This window comes from Alligator mississippiensis, chromosome 5, assembly GCF_030867095.1.
Source record: "Alligator mississippiensis isolate rAllMis1 chromosome 5, rAllMis1, whole genome shotgun sequence".
Taxonomy (NCBI): Eukaryota; Metazoa; Chordata; order Crocodylia; family Alligatoridae; genus Alligator; species Alligator mississippiensis.
The window spans coordinates 131,274,118-131,294,989 of NC_081828.1; the positions used below are offsets into that span (position 1 = coordinate 131,274,118).

At 44.0% G+C, this 20,872-nt stretch overlaps 1 protein-coding gene across 1 annotated transcript in view; it reads right to left on the bottom strand.

Annotated features, from left to right (window-relative positions):
- MLH1 (mutL homolog 1) overlaps positions 1 to 18,841 on the bottom strand; it is a 29,290-nt gene extending 10,449 nt beyond the window's left edge. The window contains exons 1-11 of the mRNA XM_006271413.4: positions 18,618 to 18,841; positions 16,364 to 16,454; positions 16,132 to 16,230; positions 11,838 to 11,911; positions 10,898 to 10,970; positions 9,888 to 9,979; positions 8,992 to 9,034; positions 8,240 to 8,328; positions 6,311 to 6,423; positions 4,817 to 4,910; positions 3,141 to 3,294 (exon numbers count right to left, since the gene is read on the bottom strand). Coding sequence (XP_006271475.1) covers positions 3,141 to 3,294; positions 4,817 to 4,910; positions 6,311 to 6,423; positions 8,240 to 8,328; positions 8,992 to 9,034; positions 9,888 to 9,979; positions 10,898 to 10,970; positions 11,838 to 11,911; positions 16,132 to 16,230; positions 16,364 to 16,454; positions 18,618 to 18,733 — 1,038 coding nt within the window. The 5' untranslated portion in view covers positions 18,734 to 18,841. The remainder of the gene's footprint in view (positions 1 to 3,140; positions 3,295 to 4,816; positions 4,911 to 6,310; positions 6,424 to 8,239; positions 8,329 to 8,991; positions 9,035 to 9,887; positions 9,980 to 10,897; positions 10,971 to 11,837; positions 11,912 to 16,131; positions 16,231 to 16,363; positions 16,455 to 18,617) is intronic.
- Positions 18,842 to 20,872: the final 2,031 nt, after the last annotated feature.

A 20,872-nucleotide genomic window follows, 5' to 3' on the forward strand; every position in this document is an offset into this window, starting at 1 on the left:
ATTTTCTCTTAGCACTCCCGCTTAAGTAACACCGTTCCATACTGTGTGTTTTGTACACAAATACAAATTCACAGTTGTCTGTGAATTCAGCTGCACTATTCACACACGTCAGACCAATCACATAGCAATTCATTCGCATATTGGAATGAGCGTTATGCACATGCATAATGCACAGCACATACGCGTGTGCATCAGTCTTGTATCTTTTTTTATGCATGCCTCTTACAGTTTGCCAGTCTACAGCAATAGTAAAAAAATTAATGTAATTATAAACACTTGGGAATTGTATTTTGTCATTAATATCCTACATATTAATATATAACGTTATTTATTAGGGGGTGCACCGATAAAGATTTTCTTTGCCAATACTGATAGCTGATTAACCAACCCTATCTGCCAGTGCCAATCTGATAACTGACATTTAGTAATAATGCAAGGCATTTTAAATTACTGACTTAAACTTTTTCTTGGCGCACTACAGGAGCCTCCTGTGTCACATGTATCAGCATCCTGGCACTTAAACTAAAGCACAATTGACAAGCTTTATTTCAAGTGCCCCCACCGCTATTTTTAAGCACCGCCACCACCATTTTTAGTGTGGGGACACCGATACATGAGACACTGCAGCACTTTAATTACAGTGGCTCTCAGAGCCGCTCTACTTAAAGGGCTGCTACTCCCACCCATGGAGCACATGTAGAAGTGCCAAGGGGCAGCTGCCTGAGCCTGCCCAGGAGGGCTGAGAGGGATGGTGTGAGCCTTCCTGCCTGCCCAGGGCTGAGTGGTCTCTGAGCTAGGCTGCCCCCCCCTAGGCTCCCCCCACTTCTCCTTCTGCCCAGGGCAGGGCCACAGAACTATAAACTGGAGAAACTGGACCACTTCTCCCTTGCAGCCAGGCCCCAGGAGCAGAGGGAGGGGCCCCTTCTCCTCTTGGTGCTGCTGCCGCTGCCACCAAGGGCAGAGCAGGCTTCCATACCCCACGGGGGAGGCTAAATGGACCTGGCTGGGCTGGGAGTGGGGTGGCACATGCCCACCTCTCTTCCCTGCTTCCCTGCAACTCCCAGCCACAGCCAGAGCAGAGCTGAGCAGGGTGAGGGTGGATGCAGGCTGCCCCCTGTGGGCTCAAAGCTTTCCACTCTGCTGCACTTGCCCCAGGGGCCCCATGTCAACTGCACGGCCCCTGCCCACCTGGCAGCAGGAGGCACAACTCACCGCCCCAATTGGTACCAGGTAAGCAGGGGGCTGTGGCCACCATGGGGCCCGAGGGAAAGACAGCAGAGTGGACAGCCCCAAGTCCATAGTGAACAGCCCACATCTGCCCCATACACAAATATGGGGGGGGGGGGGGTGCACAGTCCCCCCTGCCTGCGTTGGGGGGGGGAGGGGGTGAGCATGGCAGCAAGGAGCTGCCCCCTCTCCTCCCTGGATGTGCTGCCCGTGGCTCCGTCCCACTCCCCGCCCTGGCCCCCATGCACTGCCTTGGCTGGGCAGTGCCCCCAGCCCCTGCCTCACTCCCTCCCTCAATATGAGGGCCTCTATCTGCGCCCCCATGCCCCTCCCCCTCCATAGACCTACCTGCAGGGAGCTGCTCTCCATGCTGCCCAGCTGTTTTCCTGGCCATGTGCACACATGCAGCCGCACACATGCATGTGGCTGTAAGCCCCATGCATCTTGCTCCTGGCAGCCCCAAGCAGGAAGGACCCCTTGCAAGCTAGAATGCTGCCTGCCTGCAAGGGGAAACCCACCATTTCCTGAGGAAACCCAGGTACCCAGGGAGCCCCTGATTGGCAACGGCCCTACAGGCCCATGTGTTAATCCGCCTCTGCCTTCTGCCCTGCTGTGCTGCTCTGGGCAGGGGGGAAAGCTTCAGCCAGGCAGCTACTGCCCCAATGCATGGGACTCCAGCTCCAGCTCCCAACCATCTTCCACTTGGCTGATTGCAGGTGGCTGTTCATTGCACCCAGGGGGGGCGGGGGGGGCGCAGCAAGTGGGTGGAAGGCAGGTGAGAGCAGCAGCCCTGCATGCTGGGGCAGAAGCCACCAGAGCACTGCAGCAGGGGCAGAAGGAGGAGGAGCTGCTGGACACACGAGGGGAAGCTGAACAACACTAGAGCAGCTGCAACCACACTGGGAGCAAGCCCATCCAGGAAGCTGTGTACACTGGCCAGGGCTGGAGGGAAGGGCAGCCCAGGGCCGAGTGGTCTCTGGCTGCTGCTGCCAAAGGCAGGACAGGCCTCCATGCCCCAGGGAGCTTAGCCCAGAGACCACCTAGCCCTGGGCGCAGGCAGATGGAAGCAAAGAATAGGCTGCCCTGGGCAGTGTGGGGCTCAGTCCTAGGCGAAGCGCTGTGGGGGCAGCCATGGGCCAGATCCTATCAATTAGTGGGCACCACCCATGGGTCGGATCTGTCTCACGGGCCATATTTCACCTACCTGTTATAGCTGGTCTTACCTATTGACAAATCTTCAACCCAAAAACACTGCATATGTGTATGTCTGTTATGTTATATACATATATTTTCTATGCATTTAAAATAAAAATATTTTGAAACTAAAAATACACAACAAAAAAAAGAAGATCATATTAACTTATTTGCCTAATACTACCTATATATTCTACTGGTTTAATTTAGTTACTATCTAATTAATTGCTTCATAAAAAAGCCATTGATTTACTAAATCTACTGCAAAAATTAAGCACTGGTAAGACACAAAATCCCTTTAGAAATTACTCTTCTGTTTCAAACTCTGTTATTTGTAACACCAAAATCACTGACCACAAGAGATTCAAAAAAACATTTCTGGTCAGTTTGACAGCATACAACAGCACTTTGCTGAAATACTTTCCCTAGGAGTTTACGTCTTCATTTAGACAGAACAAATAAAACCCCAACAAAATATGAAGGAAGCATAGATGTAAAACTATGCATTGAAAAGTGAATTCATGGGAATGAGATAGAAAGAATACTTCAATTCATTTCCCCAAAATTAACTATATTTTAAGTTAACAATCGTTTAATACCCAAGTATTGACATTCTCACCTCTTCAATCAACAATACTTCTCAAAAGGTGAATAATACAAGTATCACCTAGATTAGATTCAAACTTTATGTAGAATACATACTACCTCTGTATTCTCACCTGTGTGAAGTACATCCTTGAAGAGTTAGAGCCCAGTAACTTGCTCTCTATATGGTGCTGCACATGTTCTAGGATACTATCTTCATGAAGAAAGTGAACTTCATGCTTTGTAGGGTGCACATTCACATCCACATTCTGAGGGGCTATTTCTAGGCTGCAAGACATTTTAAAGAGAACTAACTTAAAAACACTCCACTAATGGTGAAGCATACATGAATCCGGGTCACAAACTTTGTCACAACTGAGGTCATAACTCTACCCAGTGCAGCCAAGGTGGCCCCAAAAAGCTGCTAGTCAAGCATTGTGTGTTGTTTTGATGCTTTAGACAGAATACTTACTAAGGAATGTGACCCACAGCCCACTGAAATCAGTAGGAGCCTTTCCATTGATTTCACTGGCCTTTGCATAAACCTCTAAGGCCCCTGGCAGATGTTAATTTAATTCATGATGAGAATCTGAGGTATTTTTGCCTGATCCCAGTAATGGTGCATCCAACCATACCAGATGTACATGGCAGGATGTGCAGTTTTGGGGATTGGGGATAAAATTCCTCAGATCCCAGATAGTCAATGTGCAGGAAGCCCAGCATTGGAGTCCAGGCCCCCAGTGCCAGGTTCCCTGCACCCTGGTGACTGGCAGGTTCAGGCATAGGGCAGTTGTGTCCTAGACCCTGGTGGCTGTCCCCTACCCAATCCTGATAATTAGCTAATCTGCAGAATTGGGCAGGAAGGAAGCAGCCCCAGGTCTGGGACGCATGCCACACATTCAATTTAAAGTGGGGTACAAACCAGCCACAAAGATGTTTAATGTGAAACATCTTTATGGCTAGTCTGCCATTTTGTGCCTCCATAAATTTGCATGTGTGGCAGTTATTATATGTATCATGTGATTAAGATGTTAATTACATAATATAATATCTGCCAGAGGCCTAATGAAACTAATTTTTATGTGAAATATTTACATAACTATTTTTAGAAATCCCTATCACTATTCAAATGTTCCACAGGTGACTATGTCCATTGTCTCCCAATATTGGACATGCGTGATTTTTCATCATTTAGCGATACCGTCATGCAGGGCTCCAGTTCAATGCTGTTGTATAAGACTGAAATATCTGCTTTATCATTAAAACACAATGCATAAAAATCAATGTTTCAAAATATTATTGAAAGAAAAAAAAGTTACGTCTGCTTCCAATTCTCCAGTCATCCAGATGACAGCTTCTAGTTTGTCAGGTATTTATTCTAACATATTTTTACCTTCTACAACTAATTACGTTAATCCGGTTTTATCCTGGCATATCAATGAAGACTAACAGTAGTTAACAAAAATCTTTTGGGATGGAATATAAGCCAGAGTAGAGAAAGACAGATATGGGATTTAGGTCCAAACAAATGAGTATCCTTTTGTGACCTGCTGTGCTAACCTATAGTGGGCCACATTTCACAAATGTTTCATGAAATCCCTCCCATAAATCCAAATGACTGCAACTGGAGTAGGTGTTCAATACTTCTGAAAAAAACCAAACAGGCTCTTCTTTTAGTGTTTTAAAAGACACTACCTAAATCCTGGTACCTGAAGCGAAATGTAAACGAAAGCCATTTTCTAGCTGCCACTCACTGTGACTAGCCCTACAGGGAAGGCATTAAAGATTAAAACGTATTTAATTAGCTCACCTTAAATACAAGAACGGATGAGTGCCCTTTGGCAAATAAGCAGCATATACAGTTTCTATGGCTTTCCGCAAAGCAGTGGATTCTACCAATCGATCTGGAAAGAACAAGGACAAATCATGTAAAGCAAACAGCACCACTTCAATACAATGTACGGTGCAAAACCATTCTCTGAAGCCAGACCTCCATGCTTTACAGCTACACACAATTCTGAAGTAATTTCCCTTGCACTATATTTTTCTTCTAATACAGTTGCATTTACCTATATTAGAAGCACTACCTTTAATATTTAAATAACTTTTACATTTAAAGTCAGACTGCTTATTCATTACTTAGCACTGTCAGGGCTCAGTTTCACTTTCTAATTCTCATGCACTAGGCACCATGCTCTTGTGCCTACTTGCCAATTTTTCAGGGCAATATTTCAGGGCATATATATGCACCCCTTTTTCTTGCTCTGTATATCAAATCAAGGTATGTTTAAAACCTTGTACAAGATACTCGTTAGCTTGTAACTCACCTTTTGTAGCCTGTGGGGATCTGGAATTCTTCCTTGCAGCTAAATTAGAGCACTTTTAAAAGAGCTTAAAGCACTTTATAGTCAGCCTCCTAACACTCCAATTAACTAGCTATTGTTGTATTCCTTTACAGATGGATGAACTGATGTACAGCACTGTTGAGTTTAACCAACATGCCTGTTGGTTAAACTCCTGTTAAATTCCTGTTTCTACCACATCAAGTCTGTGGTAGAAACAGGAATAGCAACAGTGCCCTGTTCTGGTGAGGGCTGGATCACAGTGGTATAAATCTGCATGTAAGGCCCCAGTTCCTGGAATCAAGCATGCGTACCCAAATTTAAAACTGATTCAGTTTATAGGTGGAAGAAAAACTTCACAACATAACTGTTTCAGGCTTTCCGAAGAGACAAACTATCATATGTATCGGTGTCTTTTTAACTTAACACACTGTAACACAGAGAACTCTGAGTGACTTGGGGAGAAGAGTACTGCAGGTCCACTTGTTCACCTGTCCTCTAGATAAACTCCTATTTTGGGGTAAATATTTGGAAGTCTGGCTGTTGCTGCTGTCTTCTCTCTGGGTTACAGAAGACAGAACTATTTCTGCCCCTAAGGGAAAAGACCATGCTATCAACCCAGAAGAAAGAGGCCCTATGCCATGGCATGTGGGACGGCACCACCACAGAGGACCCTATACCATGGCATGGCAATGCCCCTAATTGTGTTAATCTGGCCCTGTCCCTAGCTAAGCTACAACATTCAGAACACAAAATACGATTCACACTGCAGAAACATTAAGCAAGATCTGCAGGTGAGCATGGAAATGGGAATCAGAAGTATTTAGTGTAGATTTTGAAAGGATTTGTGTTTATGGTGCAATTCTGCTTCTCTCTAGAAAGAAACATGCTGTTCTGCTAAATACTTTGAAAAAAAAAAACCAGAAGTCTTTACAAAGTATGCGCATTTCTTTTTTACTTACGATTTATGAAGAGCAAAAATATGCATTTCTTCACAGAATAGTTGGCATTCGTTATATAGCCTTTCATTTTAAAGGCCAGCCTTGTATCTTCACAACCCACTTCTATGAGTTCTCTGTAGCAATGTTACAAAGAAATGGAATACATAAGGGCATGCAATGCTACAGAAAGATTTTAGTGATAGTTCAGGATTATAGTACTTGCTATTGGAAATGTACCACTAGGCATTTTATTTGCATCACAGATAGGAAATTAAAAATTCTTTGTTGGTAATAAAAACTATTACATCATTGTATGAATAAGTTTGCTTGTTTTCTATTCACAAGCCTAAAGTTAGAAGTCAAACTAGTAACGTACCATTTTAAAAAAGCATAAAAATATTATCTACAACACTTTAAGAAAAATATTAACATTACATATCTATTATACTATCTCTCTAGAAATGGTTGTTACATCAGTGGCATTAACAAAGACAGGTATCACTAACACAGTGATCAAGACTTCAAAATTTATCTTTGGTTCCACTGATCCAGGGATGAGTTGTTTCTGAACAAATGGCCAAGTACATTTTCAACAAGGTTTCAACATTTAGGGGTAGGAGGATGTCAAAAACCTGACAGTGTTTAAGAACCTTCTCTGCAAAAGGCGAACAGAACCTAACTCTATTAGTCTGTAAAATACTTTCAGCCCAACTAGGCACCACCTACAGTGGCTAAGGAAATCCTATTAGGCTTAAATAATTTATTACTGTAGTTTCCTAGCAAAGAGTTACACTTTCTACATTCAGTATAAAAAGGTCCCAAGTGATAATTATTTAAAATTTTATCCTAGAAGAATCTGGAGTAAGAAAATGATATAAATGTAGTTCTCATTTAGAACTAACTTAGATTTAACACTCAATATTTTGGGGCCTACATGCCTTTTTCTACATGTTAGGTTATGTGAATAGGACCACCGGTTTCATGAAGCTGAGAAACATATATGAAAAGAATAAAGTTGCAATCATTTGTACTCCTAGAGAATACATAACTCCATAATGGGAAATATAAACCGTACTGAACAATGTATCCTTGAACATTAATGTCTCATTTTTTTCTGCTTCTGCTAGAAATATATGAAGTGTGTTGTAAGTGAAGTCAGCTCAGTTCCTTAGCTGTAACTTCCAATTTTATTAGCAGAATCAAACTTACCTTTCTATCAGTGGCAACAGTCCAAAAGAATTGGCAGCAAAGGATTCTGGAAACCTGTTCTATGAATTCTCTCAAGTTAAACTTATGAGAAGAGATTCTTCCTACAACTGCAAATAAGATTTTCTAGGGAAGGGTATGTTTCTAAACCTCTTTTTTTGTGGATTTATTTAATAACAGTAGACCCAAATTCATTGTCACCATACAAAAGAAGATAGATTTCAGATTTCAGGAAAGCACATTTCCAGGAAACTAAGAAATCCAGTAAGTGAGGTTCAGGGGAGGAAATATTAAAAGTGACACCAGCGTCAAAGGGAGTCAGGACCTTGTAATCAGGATGTAGAAAATTCTCTTAATTTGTGGACAGCTCCTTTTCTAAGTGTTGGGAAAAGATACCTTATGTGACAAATGCCCTTCCTGTCTCTGACAAATGAAAGAACTTCTGTGGGGTTGGGGACAGTATATTATGAACATCATTCTCTTCCCCACTCTCACAGAAATTTCAGGAAGTCTACTATAAAGTTGAATTAACTTATTTACTGTTGAAGTCTTCATGGGTAATTTGGAAGACAATAAGTTATTTTATTTTAACTGGTATATTGAGCTGATTCAACAATGTCATTAATTTTGCACAGTAAAATGACAAAATAGCACCCCGAGCATCACAGAGACTTCCTCTCTCAACACAAACAACCAGGGTTATAACATTTCAAACATGCACATATATTTTTATAGTTAACATACCGGCTAACAGCATTTCCAAAGACAGACCGAATATTGTCCACGGTTGTAGCATTTGACAGGGTTCTAACATCTGCCACTGTATCACCTTGCTAAAATAGAAGGAAACAGAAAATCAGAATCACTGTTTATGATTGTGCCTTACCACTTAAAAGTCCATTAAGTAACAATAATTAGAAAGATGTTTTATGCTCTTTGGGAAAAATGTATGTTTTTTCAAACTGAATTTTTGTTTTGTCTATTTTTTTCTTCTTCAAGAATCTGTACGTATTTAAGCAGCAAGAATACATTAACACTAGACTTTTTGCCAGCATAGTTAGTGCAGTTAGGGGCATGACTTTTGGCGATATTTCTATGCCAGCAAAAGGACTAGTGCAGACAGTTATATTGGCAAAAAAGAAGCAGCATTTTTGCCTCTATCATTTATTTCAGTGGTTCAACACATTTTATGCTATAAACTAATTCTACATTAGAAGCATGTTGTTATTATAAGCATAAAGCTTCCAAGTGTAAACTACATGTGAATGAGTGGTGGCAAAATAGGGGAACATGAGACAGTCTGGGCAAATTACAAGACTGGAGAGTGAGACAGGTAATTTTTCACATATCGCATGTCTAGAATGCATGAAAATACACTGCAATATGTGAAGTTTGTTTTTTTTGTATGAAAGACTTCACTGACTATTCCCTATTATTAATAATAATAAAAGGCTTTCTCTTTATAAGTACATGAAATTACAAAACTTTTTACACACCTTTTTAACTGAAAAACTGATGCCCGAGTTGTGGATGGCATACCTGAAAAGTAAATAAAGGCTCAATATGAGAAAGTATGAAGTTGTCCCCACCACACTGATAAGTCAGTAGAATAATGACCAAATAATTTTTTGTGACACAACAACATGGTTCAAGTTGCATTTCATGTAAGGAGCAGTCATAAGAAATTCTAACAATTTGCTAGTAATTATCTGGCCTACTCCAGACCACATGAAATTTGAGGACCATCTTGGAGATCTCCAAGTACTGGAAATCAAATGATTTCATTTTTTTCTAAACAAACCATATGGATCTTGTCAATTCAATTCTGTAACAGAAGCTAAAGCTGGGCATGGGCAACAGTAAAACCTCAACCATACCGAGTAATATCTTTAGTACCACAAAGTCAACCACCAGTTTCTAGGAAAAAGAGAAGGAGACTGGCTAACTTGGCCACAATAATCACCATGACTGGGATTAATTATTTCTACAGAAGGGGAGAATACCAGCTAATTTATAACTTGCCGAATCAAGGAGTCCTTGCTTAGTTACCATTTTGACCTCATTCAGTCTACCAAATGAATGAGGTCAAAGTGGAAACTAAGCAAGGACTCCTTGATTCAGCAAGTTATAAATGAGGTCATTGACTGAATGGGGTCATCATTAGGAGTCAGCTCAAGCAAGTACTCACAATTTGGTCCAAAATATGTGCGTCAGTATGACAACAACCTGAAAACGTTATGGAAACAATGCATATTGTTTCCCTTATTCTGGAAATCTAATTTATTGAGCCAGTGATATTTGGCTATAAACTGATACTGTCCTAAACTAATATTTAAAAAGACCCCAACAGAGAAGACAAAACAAACTGAAGCCATATGTTACAGTAGTTTACCTGCTAACAACTTCTAATATTTTTCCATATTCTTCACTTGGATTTTTTAAAGCTTTCCTCCTTGTATTTACATTATAAAAAAGATCTTCAACCTGCAGAGAAAAAGGTCACTATTTAAAATCACATATGAAATTAAGATTAATTAAACAGTTCATATGAATCACTCTAAGGAGCCTGGGCACATTTTAATTTAAACACAGTCTGTGTTCTCGACTCACTACCTGCTTAGTTTGCCCTGAGTGTTATTCTTAATTTCATATAACACAATGCCATTCTAAGGAGGGATACTAAAATATCAGAAATAATGATAACCATTTTTTACAGGAACAAAAATTAATGTTTTGTTCTTAGTATTTAATCTTTGGTGGAAACTATGCTAAGAGAGATATTCTCAGGTAAAAAAATCCTTATTTTGCTGTTAACAAACTAGATGTGCTCCCTTGTTACAATGTAGTTTAGTATAATAAAAGTAAATAATTACAAGAACTAGTACATTTTCTGTTAGTTTAGGATAAATGGAGTAATAAGATGTTTGATGGTTTAATGAAATGAGTAAAATATGTTCTGATAAAGTCCTAGAGGCAGAAACATCATTAAATTATGTTTCCTGTTTTGCTGTTAGTAGTAGCAAGTGCTTCCTCATTGTGTTATTAGGTTCATTGACATTTTAGATTTAACGTTTATATATTAAATCTAAAATTCCTTTAGTTAGGATTGGTGTCCTGGCATTTGGTTTGAAAAACAGTGTTAAGTTTGAGGCAATTCAGCACCACATTTTTAAATAAGAGGTAGGCCTATCTCCCCAAAGACAATCTGAAAAGTCCAAATACAAAATGTTGCTATCACATCATGATACAGTATTATCATCTAAAAGAAGAGAAAAAAGCACCACATAACTGCCATTTTTGGAAAGATTACACAGAAAATCCACGATGTTGTAAAATGTTTAAAATGTCCCAATTTACAATATACAACACTTGTAAAATCAACCAAAGAGACAACTAATCTACCGTGATCTGAGTCCCCTGGTTTCCAGCACAAGGCTTTGGAGGAGCTTTCAATTTCCCATCACAATAGTTGGCTCTGAACAGAAAACAAAATAAATAGGTGTCAGATACTTAGAGCAGTTAGGAAAAGCAACACAACCCAAGCAGAAATTGGGAATGAACAAAAAGCCAACTCAACCTAACGAATTAAAAGACGAGGCTGCATTTATGCAGATTTTCACAGGGATGGCAAAAGGATCAGAATTTCTGGTTCCTACTCCACAGCAACCAGAGTCCTTCAAAGAAATGAGGCCAGATTTTTTTTTTTTTTTGGGGGGGGGGGGGGGTATTTTACATAAATACAAACCAATTATTATTTCCTCTAAATCTTATTCTCATAAAAACAGCTAAAGTCTGGCAAAGTTAAAAGATCCTGTTTTCAGTTACTCATAATGGAAAGCATCAAAAGGCAGCCCTGCAGGCAGGATTCTCTCTGAATTTGGACAGCGAACAAGAAAATTTAGCTTAGACTTGCTAATAAAAAATTCCCTTTAGAAGGATCATTCATCTTTGAAGACTTAAGCAACAGTTCATTGCATGAACTAAATATGTATTTGCTTTTACAGTCTGCAGTAAATCACACTCAATCTTCACCTACCTAACTCTATGCTTTCCCTACCTCCTGCTCTCCATTTCAATTATCTATGTAACTTCTACAGTTTGTACCCTGACGCCTCTTTTACATTATTCTCCCATTTCATCTTTGTACCCATTCTGTTGTAACCTACATGCCCCTTCCCATCATGAACTATGGGAATTCATACTTCCTTTTCCAGCCATTCCTTTTGTGAGGTTAGGGAATACAAGATAACATCCATGCTACTAATCACTAAGAAATAGGGCATACAATAGCTAAGATCATTATAAATGCACACAACTTATAGAGTGAATACATATACCATACCTGTATGCACACTTTGCATCAGCAGTTTTAGTTGTTACAGTAACATGGGCAACATGACTTATGCTAGCCAGAGCCTAGTGAGATAAAAAAAAATCTTTACCAAGCTTTTTCAAAGAAATATCTATTTTTGAATGAATGTATCTATAGTAGTTCAATAACTAATTACCACTAAAATGCAGATAGTTCATACTTGCAAGTAATTGGTGTTAATTGCTTAAAAGTGGCAAATGTCAAATTTAACAGACGCTGGATAGGAAAATACTGAAACAAAATTCTGAACTGGGTATGATTAAGGACGTGACAGTCTCTTGGTTTATACCATCTATGCTTTTAAAATACTCCATTCAGGAATCAGTTTTAGCTTCTTGATTTTTTTTTTTAATGAATATGTAAATGCTTAGCCTTCCCCCCCCCCAAAAAAACCCCCAAAACCAACCAAACAAAAAAAAAATGACCTGAACTCTTACAGTGCCTTTATGCACACAGAATTAGTAAACCAGTTAATTATACAGCATGAATTAAAGTGTGATGGTTATTTCTGATATTCCGAGTAGTTCAATAAACAGTGCAACTAAAAAGTGACCTGTGAAGTTGTTATGACTGTCCCTCCTCTCTTTCTGGTTAAAACAAGCCTTAGAGGTTTTCTCTTTCTCCTCATGCCTAGTCAATGAAGTTTCTCTCCTATAACTTTTTATATTACAAATCCAGGTCTCATATTTTTCCTGGAACTCTCTATAACTACCTGTAACTTTACTATTACTCTGACATCACAGATTCCAAATACATGAATCAGAACCATAGAATCACAGGTTGCGTCCAGACGAGCACACACGTGCCTCTTGCCCCGCCTCAAACCCTTTTGATGCAGGGCAGGAGGCACGTGCAGGATTGAAAAAATGTTCCCTGCGCTGCAAGTCTGCAGTGCGGGGAGAAAATTAGACCATAACCAGGGGTCTAAAAAACCGAAGCAAAAAAAAGCGGGGCAGCAAGGCAACCAGAGGCTGGGTCCTTCAGGGGGATGCTCTGGCTGCCAGAGCGCCTCTGTGGTTGGCCCCTTGCTCTGGTGCTGAAACGTGTGGCTGGCCAGGCCACATGTTTAGCACCAGGGCTCCAGTGCTGGTGAGTAAGGGGTCGGGGGGCTAGAGGAGGGGACCATGGGGAGGACCCCTGCCGGCCCCACCTGATCCCCCAGCCCCCCTGATCTCTGCCCTGCCCAGCCCCTCCCCCCACCAGCCCCCCAGATCCCCCCGATCACCACCCAGCCGGGTCCTGCCGCCCTTGGGGTCCCTCTGCCACCCGGCCGGGTTGGGCCCATGGCCGCAAGACCCGGTGCAGCGCGCAGGGACCATGCACCGCGCCCAGACAGGTCCTGCTGGCCCTGGGGCTGCTCCTGCTGGGTCCTGCCACCATGACTCCGTCTGGCCGGGCGGTAGAGAGGCTCCAGGGCCGGCAGGGCCCGGAGTGCTGTCCCTGCGTGCCGCACCGGGTCCTGTCGCCATGGCTTAGAGCACTCCCGCTGCTGCTGCTAAAGGTAAGTTATGGGCCCTAGGCAGGGTGCCTGGGACCCTGGGCGGGGGGGCGGCTGTGGCCCTCCAGGGTGCCTGGGACCCTGTGGGGGGGGGGGGGGGCAAACCCTGTGGGGGCCAGGGGACCCACCTCTCCTCAGCAGCCCCCCCCACAAGGTCCCCCCGACACACAGTCCCTTCAGCAATCACCCCACACCTACCCACACACCAACCCACATCCCTCCACATACACCCATCCGCCTTCCCCCACACCCCTTCCCACCCCCTTCCTGCAAACACCACATCCCCCATCACACACCCATCATGTGCGAAGAAAATCAAAAGTACACATCAACACATATAGGTGTTCAGAATTTATTTTATCATGATGATAGAGACACTGGTAGGCTTCCACACTGCGTTAACATTGTAAATATACCAATAAAGCATTGCCCAACTGATTGCCATCTCTTTCTCTCGGGGGGGGGGGGGGGTGGGTGCGTGTAGAGTGGTCTTTTGTTTTAATTGTGGAAGAACATGGATTTTCGGGTATTTTTAAAAATGGATTTGAGATGATGCTGCAGCAGTCCAGCTGGCACAAGGGGCAGTGTCCCCAGGTACCAAGTGGCTGGGCCCCAGAAGCTCATGAGAGCGAATAGCCCTGAGCTGCTTGCCAGGGCAGCTTTTTGTACAGATAGGGTCAGCACAGGGCAGCTTTTTATACTGCTGGAGACAGTACAGGTGCTGGCCCCGGGCTCTAGCTCCCCATGGCTGCAGATCCGGGAGGAGCCAGGCAGGGTTATTTTGCCCCAAGTGGCACAATTTGCTCCACAACAAAGTGCATGTCCGAGCACGTGCACTGAGGAAAAAAGCCCCAGCTCAAACTTGCACCGCTTCTATTTTAGCTGCTGCAAGCGCACGTGCTTGCATGTGTGGATGCACCCATAGAAAACTAGGGTTGGAAGGGACCTCAGGAGGTCATCCAGTCCAACCCCCACTGCTCAAAGCAGGACTATCCCTAGCTAGATCATCCCATTCAAGACTTTGCCAAGGTCTTAAAAACTTCTAAGGATGGAGATTCCACCACCTCTCTGGGTAACTTGTTCCACTGCTTTACTACTCTCCTTGTGAGAAAGTTTTTCCTAATATCTAACCTAAAACTTCCTTTGCTGCAACTTGAGACCATTGCTCCTTGTTCTGTTATCTGCCACCACTGACTGATTAGGAAGGAAATTAATTTCACAGCTATTTAAACCTACATTTTGTGGTTAAGTAAGCAGGTACTTTAACATATACTATGTGGAAAAAAACCTCTTTAAGATTATAATTTCAGTAAGAACTGAAAAAACTCTCAATCACCTCTCTAAGTTCTCAAAGAAAGACTTCTCTTTAAAAGAAGGGAGGAACAAGACTGGAAATTCCTGGTATTACTTGAAATGAAATAATGTCAAGTTTTCTTACTACATTAATAAAGAAAAAGTGTACAATGCATTCCTACCTGTTCTCCTCTTCCAATATCGAGCTATACCTTTTGAAACATACATGTTTACATGAATTAATGACAGGAGGCTCCTTATCTGTTACTGCTTTTTAAAATCACTTTTTATTAACTTTTTGTGAAATTGGAACATGTAGAGTTAAGCCTCATCAAAAGGCTGAAATAAAAGCCTTTCAAAAGGCTGAAATAATCTATGAATCAGGAAAAGCTAATTAAAATCAAGTGATTAGAAGGGACGTAACTTATTTTAAAAGATGGCCAATTAGTTTTGCAGCCAGTTTTGCAAAAGGCAAATATTTCCTTTGAAGTTGTTTACATAAAGTGGATTGTGCATAAAGTGGATCTAAAAAAAAGTGATGTTAAGTTAGCCCAACAGAGAAAGCCTGATTTGCCTGGAACTTCTCACAGCTGAAAGACAGAAAGAGCACACCAGGCAGCTGCTCAATCTCAGTTCCTATAACTGTCAGAGCTTAAAATGAGATCTCAAAAAACGTGTTGCAAAATGTTATTTTATCTTACTTTGCACATAAACTTTTAACTGCGTTAAAACACACTGAAACTTTTTAGTAATGTATTTTATCAAGGTAATAAAAACAGCTTCATGTTGTATATTTCCTCAGTTTTGTTTTAGTCTTACACTGAATGCAAGTATATCCTATACATATGCTATAGGCAATTTTAAAGGGGTCAAGTTTGTACTACCTGAAGCCCCATTTTGCCACAACAGCAAAGGAACTTTCCAAGGTAATAAGAGTTTCAAACTCCCAAAGACTTCCCTGCATACAGCTCTGTAACCCAAAACCAGCTGTCCCGTAGGCCCTCTGACACCCTGTGTATGTGCCTTCTTCCCCTGAGCTCAGCAAGTGTATCAGCTACAATGCTACTGGTCCTAGAATCCTCTCTACTTCCTCCATATCTTCAGTCTTAATCATGCAGCCCCCTCTTTTTGCCCTTCTCTACACAAACTGCTCCATCTATTCAAAGAGAAGACCAGGCGGCTCCCCAGTCCTCACATTTCAGTAAGTAGAGGATGGACAAGAGTGATCCCCACAAAACTAATCTGCTCCCTCATTCATCCCTCTCCCCCAATTAACACATACTTCTTGATATCACTCTTCTCTGTGCTTTCTCTCTCTCTCTACTCCAAACACCTCACCAACTTTAGCCAGCACCGAGATACAACTCTCATAAGGAAATCCATCTTTTAAAAAATATTTCAGAAATAAGATATTAATAGGTAAGGTAAGTGGAAACCAGTGAGCTTTTTCAAGGACTCCCATCACCAACTTACCTCACCCCTAAACCCATAGGTGGAAATACTGGCTAGATCTTCAAATGTCTGTAATTTACTTGTAGTGAATCTCTCGCATACAATATCTAAATCTTCTTTCTATGTGGAAAATAAACAGACAAATATTAATACTTAGTTTTTTATTTCCAATTCTTTTAAGGTTGAAAAATATCATCATTCCCAAGATAAGAGTGAGTGCTACAACAACCTGTACCACTTTAAGCTGACTTACCCTAATTCCACACCCATTATCTTGGACCTGAATCAGTTTCAATCCTCCTTCTTTCACAGTCACCTGGATGCTTGTAGATTTGGCATCCAAACTGCACAGAGAAAAGAAAGAACTTCCAAGTTCTGGAACAGGAAGAACTCCAAGATGATGCTATGGCATAGCCCATGTAAGCAACAATTCTGCAATCAAATCTAGTTTGCAATCGCACTAGCATCTTTACTGGCACAGGGAGAATGCAGCCCCTACCTTGGTTTTTCCTATTATAATAAATAACAGATATTCTATTTCTCCTAGGAGTATCACTGCTCTCCCAGGAGAAACCATGAGTGTACAGGTGTTCAGGCTTTTTCTCCCAGAGTAAAAATGACCACTCCAGGAGAAAAATAAACTGGGAACAGCTAGGATTAAATCACTCCCAGAAGAGTTTCTCCTGGGAGAGCAAGCATCTAAACATGCTGAAAGACAAAACAACTTACTCTGTGATGTCTGCAATCTTTTAGAAAGCTCCAACAGCTGCTAGACAGTGGTAGGGCTTGGCCTTCCACTCCTACCTGACTCTGTGCCACAGACAGCAACAGATTAGCTGGCCAATTTCCAGTTTCCCCACCAAGGCTATGAACTGGCATTCCTTTCTAGCAGTAGAAATTTCAGAAATGTTAGAAGTATTAGAAATCTTTCTGGAGGGGGAAGCAGTGCAGGTATCTGGCCGACAGCCACCCCCTCTCCCCACACTTTCACCAGACTGGAATGATCCTGGTCTGGATAAGGCATAAAGAGCAGCAGCTGTTCTGGTCCTCCTGTTCCTGGGGCATGCAGGAATTGACCCATAGGAAAAGACACCCTGCATTTCTCCAGACTGGAGATACCCCAGTTTGGAAAACAGAGTCTTTCCCTGCCACACCGCACCGTGCCACCCCTGTACACCAGACCAGGATGGAGGGAGAGGTGTTGTGTTTCCAGGGCCAGACAGAGGTAGGCAGCAGCAGTGAGCTGTTCTGTTCCCTCCCCATACACCCAACTGGGAGGGCCATGGCCCAGCACCCAAGCATCTGTTCTCATGAGAGAAACCTCTGGAGGAGATCATCCAGGCATCAACTGGGGGGGCACATTTCCTCCAGAACTAGAAAAAATGCTTGTACCAGCCTAGTTTTTTTACCAGGAGAGCGCCAATTCTTTGGACAGACGCCTAACAACTGTGTGGTACCTTAGTGGCTGGTGCACCCCAGCCTTCCTGGACTTGCTGCCTACATAGGCTGGTTGAAGATGATCTGGAATCACAGAAAATTAAGGTGGGAAAGGACCTCAGGAGGTCATCTAGTCCAACTCCCTGCTCAAAGCAGGACCATCCCCAATTAGATCATCCAGCCAAGGCTTTGTCAATTCAGGTTTTAAAAACTTCTAAGGATGTAGATTCCAACATCTCTCTGGGTAGCCTGTTCCAGTGCTTTACTGCCCTCCTAGTGAGAGAGCTTTTCTTAATATCCAACTTAAACTTCTCTTGCTGCAACTTGAGACCATTGCTCCTTGTTCTGACATCTGTCACCACTGAAAACAGTCCAGCTCCATCCTCTTTTGAACCTCCCTTCAAGTAGTTGAAGGCTGCTATTAAATGTCCCCTCTGTCTTCTCTTCTCCAGACTAAACAAGCTCAGTTCCCTCAGCCTCGCCTCATATGTGCCCCAGCCCTTGAACCATTTTCTTTGCCTTCCACTGGACTCTCCAATTTGTCCACATACAGGCATAGTTAAGCCTATGTCTACCCTGGGTATTTCCCATGCTTCTGGGCTTTGCTTGTTGCCCCCACACCCTGTTCAGCCACATGTGTCAGGGTGTTTTTACGCCTTCCTCAGAAGCACTAGGTGTTGACTTGGACAGGATTGTGTTAGTGCTCCTGCTGGGGGCAAAGCAGAGGCTCCCAGCTGCACAGTCTTGCCCCTCCGCTCAGGGTCACCGATCCGTGGCTGCATTTGCAGTGAGAAAGGAATTCCCCCCCTGCTCAGATGGGTAGGGACTGTGGGGGCTTCCCTTCCTCTGCAGCGGGGACCACCTAGGGTCTCCTGAGGGTGTATTAACAAAGTCTTCAGGAGGAAGAGGAGGTTGTCCCCTTGCTCCATCTGCAGCGGGTTCGGGTGTCCTTGCGTTGTGGCAGGGCGGAGGGCAGTATCACAGAGAGGGAGAGGATGGGCTGGACGGGGTTGATCCTGCCTCAGGTGGGGAGGGGTGGGGGAAAAGTGGGGCCCACGTCCGGCCGTTACCAGTTCTCGACCATCTCCTTGATGGCGTTGGCCGGGCGCTGGATGACCTCGCCGGCCGCGATGCGGTTCACCACTACCTCATCCAGGCGCCGGATCACGCCAGCCATCAGCGCCATGGCAGAAGGGGGCGGGTCTACTGCGCCAGACTCGCGTGCCCCGCGTTCCGAAGCCGCTGATTGGCCGAAGCGAACGGCGCGCGGGCGGATATTTCCGCCCCACTCGTCCCTTACGGGGCGTTCTAGAGTTTGGGCGGAACTAAAACTCCCATAGTGCTCTGCGTGCCCCAAAGGGGTGGGGGTGCGCTCTTCCTACTGCGGGCGGCGTGCCCGGAAGTGGAGGAGAGGAGGCGCAGGGAGTTATGGGAAATGTAGTCCCTCGGGCAGCCGCGGGGCAGGACTCGTTCCACCCGGTGTCTCTGGGACCGAGCACGGCTGGGGCGGGACTCAGTCAACCAGTGACGTGTGACATCACACTCCCGTGACGGCGCCTGGTGTCGGCCGCTCCGCTGTCACCTCTTCACGTCACCTCTTCCCCCGCCCCGCAGGCACGGCCGGGATCCTCGCGGGGGCAGCAGCGCCCAGCCCAGACCTATACAAACAAACCAAGGCAGCCAAACAAGCCACCATCACTTCCCAGCTCGTTCCTCAGGTTTAGGCTGTGAATGACGTGAACGGTTTGAGTGGAGTCCAAATGATGTCATAGCTGCGATGGTGCCGAAAGACTGCCAGGGGCTGGATTGTCTACAGTGTGACAACCTTTCCGATGCAAGACCTTCCTCAGGTTTTAAACGTGGACTTCTTGTTTGCAACCCACAGCTTTGAGCTGCCTTCAGTCTAAAGCAGGGTTATTTTTGCCCTGAGGAAGGAGATTGAAGGTTTATAATGCACTAAAGGGAAACTGCTGCTGGCGTCTCACTGGCTTTGTGATGGATGCTACGCAGGCCTGACTGGCCTCAGTCTGAAGTTGCCAGGCCACACAGCTGCATGTCCTTCCCTTTCAGAGATTCAGGTTGTAGCCGTAGGGGTCTAGAGGCAAAAGCATGAACGCCGCGTACCCCGGAGGCTGGCTGGGGGGCACATGAGCTCCCACAGGTGATGGTGGCAGCGGCGGTGGCACTGTCAGTGGCGGGAGCGTGGTGGCGGCACTGTCGGCAGCAGGGCGGAGGGGTGGTGAGCATCGGTCGTCAGTCAGTTACCACCTGCAGATGCCGCCAGCAGCATTGGCAGTAGCCCACAGTGACTGTGGACAGCCCACAGATGCCACCGGTGGTGTCGGCAGCAAGGGGTGGGGGGTGGCAAGTGGTGACCGCCCGCAGGCGCTACCGGCAGTTTCAGCGGTGCCTTTTCACAGGGGGTGCACCGCAGTGCTCAGGGGTGAACATGCAAAAGGAATCAGAGGTTGTAGTAGAGGTAAGATCTTTTATTAGACCAACTAGATTTTTGCAAAATTTGGGGGGGGTTTTTTGCAAAAATCCTTTACTTTTAAGCATTTTCTTTATTTAAGGAAATGTTTTCATGTCCCAAGCCAAATCAGCCAAAGCCATTCCAAATCTATGAGTTGTTCAAGAACCATATGTGGCCCTGCTACCAGCAAGCATCCTCCACCCCCACCTGGGGCTTCAGATGCTTCCAAATCATTTGGTGGGTATCCTATGTGCAGGCCCAAGCCCAGAGGCTTGGGGTTTGAATGCCCCCAGGTTTCATTTGCCTTCAGCCATATGGCAGCAGGAGCAAGCTAGGAAGGAGTCAGCCATTTCCATAAAGTGGGCGTAAATCCACGATCTTCCCATTGGAAATGAAAGTGGGAGGTTAACTATACATTACGTCCGTGGGTACTACCCTGTGCCAGAAAAGTAGTTATCCTCAGCGGCTATGAAAACCACCTTGGTGGTCACGGTATTTCCCCTGCCAGGTAAATACTTTTAAGCATTTTCATGCTTTCAGCAGTAGGCTGGAATTACTGCAGAAGCATCCAAGTGGAGACAACTTAAGCCTACCTGCAGGAAAGTCTCTGGGGTGTTTGAAGTTTGTACTCAGAGCTTCAGTGTTCACAATAATTACAAAGCAAACTGCTCAAGAAACGGTTGCAGCCCTCAATTCACTCGGAGGATGTTGATGTATTGGGAGAGTGTCAGAAAACTCCACATTCCTCTAAAAGCCCATGATGCTCTTCTCGCTGTCCCATGATCCACCTCTTCTCAATACACTGTTTGCTCCTGAGCTGTAGAAGCTATGTACTAGTTCAGGGGTTGTCAA